The sequence below is a fragment of the Portunus trituberculatus genome, chromosome 2 (genome assembly GCF_017591435.1).
Source record: "Portunus trituberculatus isolate SZX2019 chromosome 2, ASM1759143v1, whole genome shotgun sequence".
Taxonomy (NCBI): Eukaryota; Metazoa; Arthropoda; class Malacostraca; order Decapoda; family Portunidae; genus Portunus; species Portunus trituberculatus.
Window position 1 is genome coordinate 2,938,219 of NC_059256.1, and position 10,000 is coordinate 2,948,218.

At 39.9% G+C, this 10,000-nt stretch overlaps 1 protein-coding gene across 4 annotated transcripts in view; it reads right to left on the reverse strand.

Annotated features, from left to right (window-relative positions):
• Positions 1-10,000, reverse strand: part of LOC123502512 (RILP-like protein homolog) — a 43,840-nt gene that overhangs the window by 10,414 nt on the left and 23,426 nt on the right. For 2 of the 4 annotated variants that reach the window (XM_045251637.1, XM_045251645.1), the window contains exons 6-7: positions 9,188-9,382; positions 5,807-5,932 (exon numbers count right to left, since the gene is read on the reverse strand). In XM_045251637.1, the coding sequence (XP_045107572.1) occupies positions 5,807-5,932; positions 9,188-9,382 (321 nt within the window). The remainder of the gene's footprint in view (positions 1-5,806; positions 5,933-9,187; positions 9,383-10,000) is intronic. The other 2 variants (XM_045251651.1, XM_045251655.1) reach the window with 1 other exon arrangement.

Below are 10,000 nucleotides of genomic sequence, written 5' to 3' on the forward strand. Positions count from 1 at the left end.
TTCAATGCCTCAAAAAGTGAATTGGACACAACCTTCCAGACAACTATCCCCTCTTCTTCAGTGACACTCAACTGTCTCCCTCTGCCACACTGACTATCCTCGCTCTGTCCTTCACTCATACTGTCCTTCACTGCAAACTTCACATCTCATCTCTTGCTAAAACAGCGTCTGTGAAGTTTGCTATTCTGTGGCGTCTCCACCAGTTTTTCCCGTCCCTCCAGCTGTTAACTCTGTACAGGGGCCTTATCCGTCCCTGTATGGAGTACTCTTGGCATGTTTGGGGGGGTTCCAGTCACACAGTTTTGTTAGATAGGGTGGAATCAAAAGCTTTTCGTCTCATCAACTCCCCTCCTCTCACTGACTGTCTTCAGCCTCTTTCTCACCACAATGTTGCATCTCTTGCTATCTTTTATCGCTATTTGCATGACAACTGCTCTACTGATCTTGCTAACTGTATGCCTCCCCTCCTCCCTCCTCCCCTACCCTCGCTGCACAAGGCCACTGGTGAGAGGAAGCTATCACCACTACTCTGTCCACCTCCCTAAAGAGTTAACCAGTACTCTCAATCCTTCACCACTACTCTGTCCACCTCCCTAAAGAGTTAACCAGTACTCTCAATCCTTCACCACTACTCTGTCCACCTCCCTAAAGAGTTAACCAGTACTCTCAATCCTTCACCACTACTCTGTCCACCTCCCTAAAGAGTTAACCAGTACTCTCAATCCTTCACCACTACTCTGTCCACCTCCCTAAAGAGTTAACCAGTACTCTCAATCCTTCACCACTACTCTGTCCACCTCCCTAAAGAGTTAACCAGTACTCTCAATCCTTCACTTCACCACTACTCTGTCCACCTCCCTAAAGAGTTAACCAGTACTCTCAATCCTTCACCACTACTCTGTCCACCTCCCTAAAGAGTTAACCAGTACTCTCAATCCTTCACACCTTTCTCTGGCACACTCTGGAACTCCCTGCCTGCTTCTGTGTCTCCACCTTCCTAACACTTCACTTCACTTAAGAGGGAGGTGTCAACACATTTGTCCCTCAATTTTGGCTAATTAATTTTAAGTCTTTTGAGAGCCAGCATCATATGGGCATTTTTTTTTCATTTTTTTTTTTCTTTTCTATTTTTTAAACATTGTGTTGCCCTTAGCTGGCCTTCTCTCCTACATAAAAAAAATAGAAGTGTCCATATTTCTCTCTCTCTCTCTCTCTCTCTCTCTCTCTCTCTCTCTCTCTCTCTCTCTCTCTCTCTCTCTCTCTCTGTTATTCTTATGTTATTTTTACACATTACGTTTGTTTGTTATTGGCTTGTTTGTGTGTTTTTTTGTTATTCATCCTTGTTAACCCTTTCAGCAGCGTGACGTGTTTCCCTATTCCTTGTGGTGACTATTTGGTGACTATTTGGTGACTATTTACTGCCTCCTGTGTGTTCTTAACCCCTTCAGTAGCGTGACGTGTTTCCCTATTCCTTGTGGTGACTATTTGGTGACTATTTGGTGACTATTTACTGCCTCCTGTGTGTTCTTAACCCTTCAGTAGCGTGACGTGTTTCCCTATTCCTTGTGGTGACTATTTGGTGACTATTTGGTGACTATTTGGTGATTTTCTACAGCTTCACAAACTCATGTGGGGGATTAAAATGGTGAAGACTGTGACCATTAATCTTCTGCCCTCCATACACCCTTGCTAATGTCAATAAAATGGTCTAATGGTACACAAAACTCCATTAAAATAGTGAAGACTGTGGCCATTAATCTTCTGCCCTCCATACACCCTTGCTAATGTCAATAAAATGGTCTAATGGTACACAAAACTCAATTAAAATAGTGAAGACTGTGGCCATTAATCTTCTGCCCTCCATACACCCTTGCTAATGTCAATAAAATGGTCTAATGGTACACAAAACTCCATTAAAATAGTGAAGACTGTGGCCATTAATCTTCTGCCCTCCATACACCCTTGCTAATGTCAATAAAATGGTCTAATGGTGCACAAAACTCATTAAAATAGTGAAGACTGTGGCCATTAATCTTCTGCCCTCCATACACCCTTGCTAATGTCAATAAAATGGTCTAATGGTACACAAAACACAAGGTAAAAATGTGTCCCAGTACTGAAGGGGTTAAAATAGTTACAATGGGGGTTTTTAGGGTGATTTTGGGGTTCTAAGGGGTGATTTTAGGGTAAGGAAACTTGTAATGGGTCTTTTTAAGGGTAATGGTGTGTTTTAATGGGAGGGAGGGAGAGAGGGAGGGAGGGAGGGAGGGAGAATGGGGAATGTTGATAGGGAGGGAGAGAGAGAGAGAGGAGGGAGGAGGGAGAGAGAGAGAGAGAGAGAGAGAGAGAGAGAGAGAGAGAGAGAGAGAGAGAGAGAGAGAGAGAGAGAAATAATAATAATAATAATGTTAATGTTTACCAAGAGTTAGTGGATTAAAAATTGCTGTTTGGAAGATTTTGGGTTAAATAAAACGTAAACAAACACGCAGACAAGAAAATAAAACAGATTATTGAGTTTTTGGTGATTTTGGTGTTAAATAAGAAAAAACAAACATTATTGGTGTTTTTCGGTGTTTTTAGGAGTTTGGGAAGTTTGATATGAAAAAAATAAATAAAACGTGGAATTTGAGTGTTTTGTTGTTTTGCTGTGAAATCACAAAAAAAACATTATTGGTGTTTTTTTTATTTTTGAAGATTTTGTTAATTAAGGAATAAAAAAAAAACAGATTTGGTGTTTTTGAGTGTTTTTTTAAGATTTTAGTGTGAAATTGAAAAAAACAATTGGTGTTTTTTTTAGTTTTTTAAATTTTGGTGTTAATTCAGGGAAAAATAATAAAGAACCATTTCTTGGTGTTTTTTTTTGTTTTTTAAGATTTTACTGTGAAATTGAAAAAAAACTGAATTGGTGTTTTTTTCTAGTTTTTTTTGAAGATTTTGGTGTTAATTAAGGAAAATATAAAAAAATAACCAGATTTCTTGTTCTTTTAAAAGATTTTTGTGTGCAGTATATAAAAAAACTGAATTGGTGTTTTAAAGTGTTTATTTTTTAGATTTTAGTGTGAAATATAAAAAAAACAGAATTGGTGTTTTTAATTTTTTTTTGAAGATTTTGTTAAATAAAAAAAAAGGAAAAACGTATCATTGGTGTTTTTAAGTGTTTTTTTTAGATTTTTGTGTGAAATAAAAAAGAAAAAAGAAAAAGGAATAATTGGTGTTTTAAAGTGTTTTAATTTTAGGGTAAAAAAAAAATTTTTTGGTGTTTTTAATTGTGTTTTTATTTAGGTCGCGTTGAAATGAAGAAAAAACGGAATAATTGGTGTTTTAAAGTGTTTGTTTAATTTTAGTGTGGAAAAGACATGAAGAAATATATTATTAGTGTTTTTAAGTGTGTTTTTATTTAGGTCGCGTTGAAATGAAGAAAAAATGGAATAATTGGTGTTTTAAAGCGTTTGTTTAATTTTAGTGTAAAAAAAAAAACATGAAGAAACATATTAGTGTTTATAAGTGTGTTTAGGTCACAGTGAAATGAAAAAAAAAAAAAAGTGGAAATTAAGAGCGTTTTTTTTTTTTCAGAAACGTTTGATATGAAAAAAAGGAGTTTTTCAATGTATTTGTGTTGTTTGAAATGTTTGGTGTTAAGAAACAAACAAGAAAACAAATGACAAACCAAACACCATTAAAATACCAAAAAATACAAAAAAACACTTAAATCATTCCATACACCCTCAAAAAATTACTAAAATATCCTTAAAACACCCTAAAACTTCCCAAACACCCTCAAAACACCTAAAACACCCTAAAACATTAAACACCCTAATACACCATGAACCTTTCTCAAAACACCTTTAAAATGTCCTAAAATACCCTAAAACCTCCTTAAAACATCCTGAAACACCCTTAAACACCCTGAAACACCTCAAACACCCACTCAAAACACCTAAACACCCTAAGACACCATGAACTTTTCAAAACCTTTAAAATGTCCTAAAACACCCAAAATACCCTAAAACCTTAAAACACCCTGAAACACCCTTAAAACACCCCAAACACCCTCAAAACACCCGTAACACCCTCAAAACACCTAAACACCCTAAGACACCATGAACCTTTCTCAAACACCCTTAAATGTCCTAAACACCCAAAATACAAACTTCTTAAAACACCCTGAAACACCCTTAGAACACCCCAAACACCCTCAAAACACCTAAAACACCCTAAGACACCATGAACCTTTCTCAAAACACCCTTAAAATGTCCTAAAACACCCAAAATACCCTTAAACTTCCTTAAAACACCCTGAAACACTTAACAACAAACACTCAAACACCTAAAACACCCTAAGACACCATGAACCTTTCTCAAACACCCTTAAATGTCCTAAACACCCAAAATACCCTTAAACTCTTAAACACCCTGAACACTTAAACACACCTAAAACACCCTGACTTCCCAAACACCCTTAAAACACCTAAATGACCCCAGAACACTCTTTTAAACCTAACCTAACTTAAAACACCATTAAAACACCATTAAAACACCCTTAAAACACCCCCAAAACTATCTACTATCACTACTATTACTATTATAACCCAGAAATAAACAAAAACTATTATACTACTATTACTATTACTACTATCCTACTACAACCCCAAAAATAAACAAAAAACTATTATGCTACTATCATTACTATCACTACTACTATTACTATCACTATTACACCCCAAATATAAACGTAAACTATCATACTATCACTATTACTATCACTACTACTATTATTATCACTATTACTATCACTATTACTATCACTACTACTATTACTATCACTATTACTATCACTATTACTATTACTATCACTATTACTATCACTATTACTATCACTATTACTATCACTACTATTATTACTATCACTATTACTATCACTATTTCTATCACTACTACTATCACTACTACTATTACTATACTATTACACTATCACTATCACTATCACTATCACTGTCCACTATCTATCACTACTTCATCACTGCTATTACTGCTATCACTACTATCACTGCTGTTGCTATCACTATTACTATCACTGTCACTATTGCTGCTCACTGCTCACTACACTGCTGCTGCATTATTTGCTATCACTGCTACTATTACTATCACTGTTACTATCACTGCTGCTATTGCTATCACTGTTTATCACTGCACTGTTACTGTCACTGTACACTGCTACTGTTTTATCACTGTTGCTATCACTGCTGCTATTGCTGTCACTGTTGCTATCACTGCATATTGTTATCACTGTTGTCACTACTGTGTACTATCACTGTTCTATCACTACTGTTACTGTCACTGTATTGCTATCACTGCTACTGTTTTTATTGCTTTATCACACTGTGCTATCACTACTGTCACTACTTACTATCACTATTTTTATCACTGTTTTGTGTTGTCACTATTACTATCACTGTACTATCATGTATCACTATTACACTATTGTTACTATGTGTTGTTATTTCTATGTACTATTACTATCACTATTACTATCACTATTTCTATCACTACTACTATTACTATCACTATTACTACTACTATTACTATCACTATTACTATCACTACTATTATTACTATTACTATTACTATCACTACTACTATTACTATCACTATTACTATCACTACTACTATTACTATCACTATTACTATCACTACTACTATCACTACTACTATTACTATCACTACTATCACTACAACCCCCCAAAAAAACAAAAACAATCATACTATTACTATTACTATTACTATTACTATCAGCATTTATACTCACAATTTTCTGATTCCGGACTCTTCCTTCTTCCACGGAGCATCGTCAGGTTCATAAGGCATTGGTCCCTGGACCGGCGGGTCACTGTTGTCCTCCCCGTCATCCTCCTCCTCGTCCTCCACCACCTCTCTGGAAGGTTACATGAGGTTTGGACGGGTTTTTGGGGTGTTTTTGGGTGTTTTGGGGTGTGTTTGGGTGTTTTTGTGGTGTTTTGGGGTGATTTGTGTGGTTTGGGGTGTTTTTGTGGGTTTTGTGGTGTGTTTGTGGGTTTTTGTGTGTTTGGGGTTTGGGGTGTTATTTGGTGTGTTTTGTGTTTTTGTGTGTTTTGGGGTGTTTTGGAATGGTTTTGTGGTGTTTTGGGTGTTGTGTGTTTTGGGGTGTTTGTGGTGTTTTGGGTGTTTTTGTGGGTTTTGTGGTGTTTTGGGAGTTTGGGTGTTTTGGTGGTTTGTGGTGTTTTTGAGTGTATTTGGGATGCTTTGGGTGTTTTGGTGGTTTGGTGTTTTGTGTGTTTGGGTGTGTTTGGAGTGTTTTGGTGTTTTGTTTTGGGTGTTTTGGGGTGTGTTTTGTAGTGTTTTTGGGGTGTTTTTTTTGTTTTTTGGGTGTTTTGGGGTGTGTTTTGTTTTTGTGTTTTTGTTTTGGGTGTTTTGGTGCGTTTCTCTCTGTTGTCCTCCCTGTCATCCTCCTCCTCATCCTCCACCACCCCTCTGTAAGGTTAGGTTAGGTTTGGAGAGGTTTTGGGGTGTTTTGGGTGTTTTATGGTGTTTTTGTGTGTTATTGTGTGTTTTTTGGTGGTTTTGTTGGGTACAGTGTGTTTTTAAGAGTGTTTTGGTATATTAGAGGGTGTTTTAAGAGTATTGGCATTTTTGAGGGTGTTTTAAGAGTGTTTGGTGTTTTGAGGGTGTTTAAGAGTGTTTTGGTGTGAGGTGTTTAAGAGTTTTAGTGTTTTTAAGGGTGTTAAGAGTGTTTTGGTGTTTTTGAGGGTGTTTTAAGAGTGTTTTGGTGTTTTTGAGGGTGTTTTAAGAGTGTTTTGGTGTTTTAAGGGTGTTTTAAGAGTGTTTTGGTGTTTTTAAGGGTGTTTTAAGAGTGTTTTGGTGTTTTTGAGGGTGTTGTAAGTGTTTTGGTGTTTTTAAGGGTGTTAAGAGTGTTTTGGTGTTTTAGAGGTGTTTAAGAGTATTGGTGTTTTTGAGGGTGTTTAAGAGTGTTTTGGTGTTTTTGAGGGTGTTTTAAGTGTTTTGGCATATTTTAGTGTTTTAAGAGTGTTTTGGTGTTTTTAAGGGTGTTTTAGGAGGTTTGGGGGTGTTTTAGATCAGGTTCCTGGGTGTTTATAGGTTAGGTTAGGATAGGTTAGGATAGGTTAGAGAGAGCTAATAGGAGGTTAGGACAAGATAGGATCACACACACACACACACACACACACACACACACACACACACACACACACACACACACACACACACCACCCCAGCGCTCACTGTGTCATACTGAGAGCCAATTCCCTCTCTCACTCCAACCATTTCCAAACACCACAGATGCAATTAACAGAGTTTTAAAGAGTGTTTGTTTTGTTGGTAGTGCAGAAAACTTGCTAACATGTCACTACGATTACTGAAACGACCTTAAAAACCTGCGTCACTTCAACTAGAGCCCAGAAACACCCTTAAAAACCTGCGTCACTTCAACTAGAGCCCAGAAACACCCTTAAAAACCCACGTCACTTCAACTAGAGCCCAGAAACACCCTTAAAAACCCACGTCACTTCAACTAGAGCCCAGAAACACCCTTAAAAACCCACGTCACTTCAACTAGAGCCCTGAAACACCCTTAAAAACCCGCGTCACTTCAACTAGAGCCCAGAAACACCCTTAAAAACCCACATCACTTCAACTAGAGCCCAGAAACACCCTTAAAAACCCACGTCACTTCAACTAGAGCCCAGAAACACCCTTAAAAACCCACGTCACTTCAACTAGAGCCCAGAAACACCCTTAAAACCCGTCACTTCAACTAGAGCCCAGAAACACCCTTAAAAACCCACGTCACTTCAACTAGAGCCCAGAAACACCCTTAAAAACCCACGTCACTTCAATTAGAGCCCAGAAACACCCTTAAAAACCCACGTCACTTCAACTAGAGCCCAGAAACACCCTTAAAAACCCACGTCACTTCAACTAGAGCCCAGAAACAACCTTAAAAACCTGCGTCACTTCAACTAGAGCTCAGAAACACCCTTAAAAACCCACGTCACTTCAACTAGAGCCCAGAAACACCCTTAAAAACCCACGTCACTTCAACTAGAGCCCAGAAACACCCTTAAAAACCCACGTCACTTCAATTAGAGCCCAGAAACACCCTTAAAAACCCACGTCACTTCAACTAGAACCCAGAAACACCCTTAAAAACCCACGTCACTTCAACTACAGCCCTTAAAAACCCGCGTCACTTCAATTAGAGCCTTTTGAAAATAGTGAAGGATGCTGTGAGGAAGGAAATGTCAGAATATGCATCACACACTCACTAAAACTTACTTCCTGGCAATGCTGTGTGTCCAGTGCTGTGTCTGCTGTTTGGGGGACTAATGCTGTGATATCCCTTACCTTTCACTGCTGTTTTGGGGGCTGCTGCTGCATTTTGGGGGCTGTGTGGGGCTGTGAAGTGATGCTGTGTGGCTGTGGGTGACTGTTAGCTTGTGAGAGAGGCTGGGATACACTGGGAGGGGCTGGGATGCACTGGGAGAGGCTGGGATGCACTGGGAGGGGCTGGGATGCACTGGGAGAGGCTGGGAGGCACTGGGAGAGGCTGGGATGCACTGGGAGGGGCTGGGATGCACTGGGAGAGGCTGGGAGGCACTGGGAGAGGCTGGGAGGCACTGGGAGAGGCTGGGAGGCACTGGGAGAGGCTGGGATGCACTGGGAGAGGCTGGGAGAGAACAAGCTTTGCAAAACTGTGTGTGTGTGTGTGTGTGTGTGTGTGTGTGTGTGTGTGTGTGTGTGTGTGTGTGTGTGTGTGTGTGGTGAAGAATGGAAAAAGGGTGACACATGGAAACACACACACACACACACACACACACACACACACACACACACACACACACACACACACTCAGCTAAGCTATAGATGTGTGTGAAGCAAAAATAGAAATAGAAACACACACTTAAAACATAGTAAAACACACACACACACACACACACACACACAGAACTACAAAAACTGCATTAAAAAAAAAAAAAAACATTTCTATACATGCGAAAAAGAGCTGGAAAAACACACACACACACACATACACACACACACACACACACAAATAATAATAATAAAAAATAATAAAAATTACCACTTGACATCAACCAAATGTAAACAAAGCAAAACAAGTAGAGACATGCTTACTGTGAGCGCGCGTGTGCATGTGTCCGGGCGCCAGCGAGGGGGGGAGAGGAGAGGGGGTCTGAGAGGGAGGGAGGAGGGGTCGGGAGGGTGAAGGAGGAGGAGGCGGAGGATAGAAGACTCCCCCCCGCCCCCCCTTCTTCCTCTCCCCTCCTCTCCTCTTCTTCATCCAACGGTGGGCAGAGAATGTGACTTCGCCTATAAGGGTGAAAACAGGGCTATTCTCTCTCTCTCTCTCTCTCTCTCTCTCTCTCTCTCTCTCTCTCTCTCTCTCTCTCTCTCTCTCTCTCTCTCTCTCTCTCTCTCTCTCTCTCTCTCTCTTCATTGTTTTACTATATTGATTTATACTTGTTCAATCTCCTCCTCCTCCTCCTCCTCCTCCTCCTCCTCCTCCTCCTCCTCCTCCTCCTCCTCCTCCTCCTCCTCCTCCTCCTCCTCCTCTCTCTCTCTTCCTCTTCCTCCTCCTCCTACTACTTCGAGAGAGAGAGAGAGAGAGAGAGAGAGAGAGAGAGAGAGAGAGAGAGAGATTAAAGGTTAGTTGATTGGATACATTGAAGAAGAGAAGGAGGAGGAGGAGGAGGAGGAGGAGGAGGAGGAGGAGGAGGAGGAGGAGGAAGAAGAAGAGGAGGAAGAGGAGGAATATTGCTAATAAGAGGAGGAGAAGGATGAATGGTTGGAGAGAACAGAAAGACCAGGAGGAGGAGGAGGAGGAGGAGGAGGAGGAGGAGGAGGAGGAGGAGGAGATGAGAAATAAATTGAGGTTGTAAAGAAGGAGGAAATGTTTGAATAAGAGGAGGAGGAGGAGGAGGAGGAGGA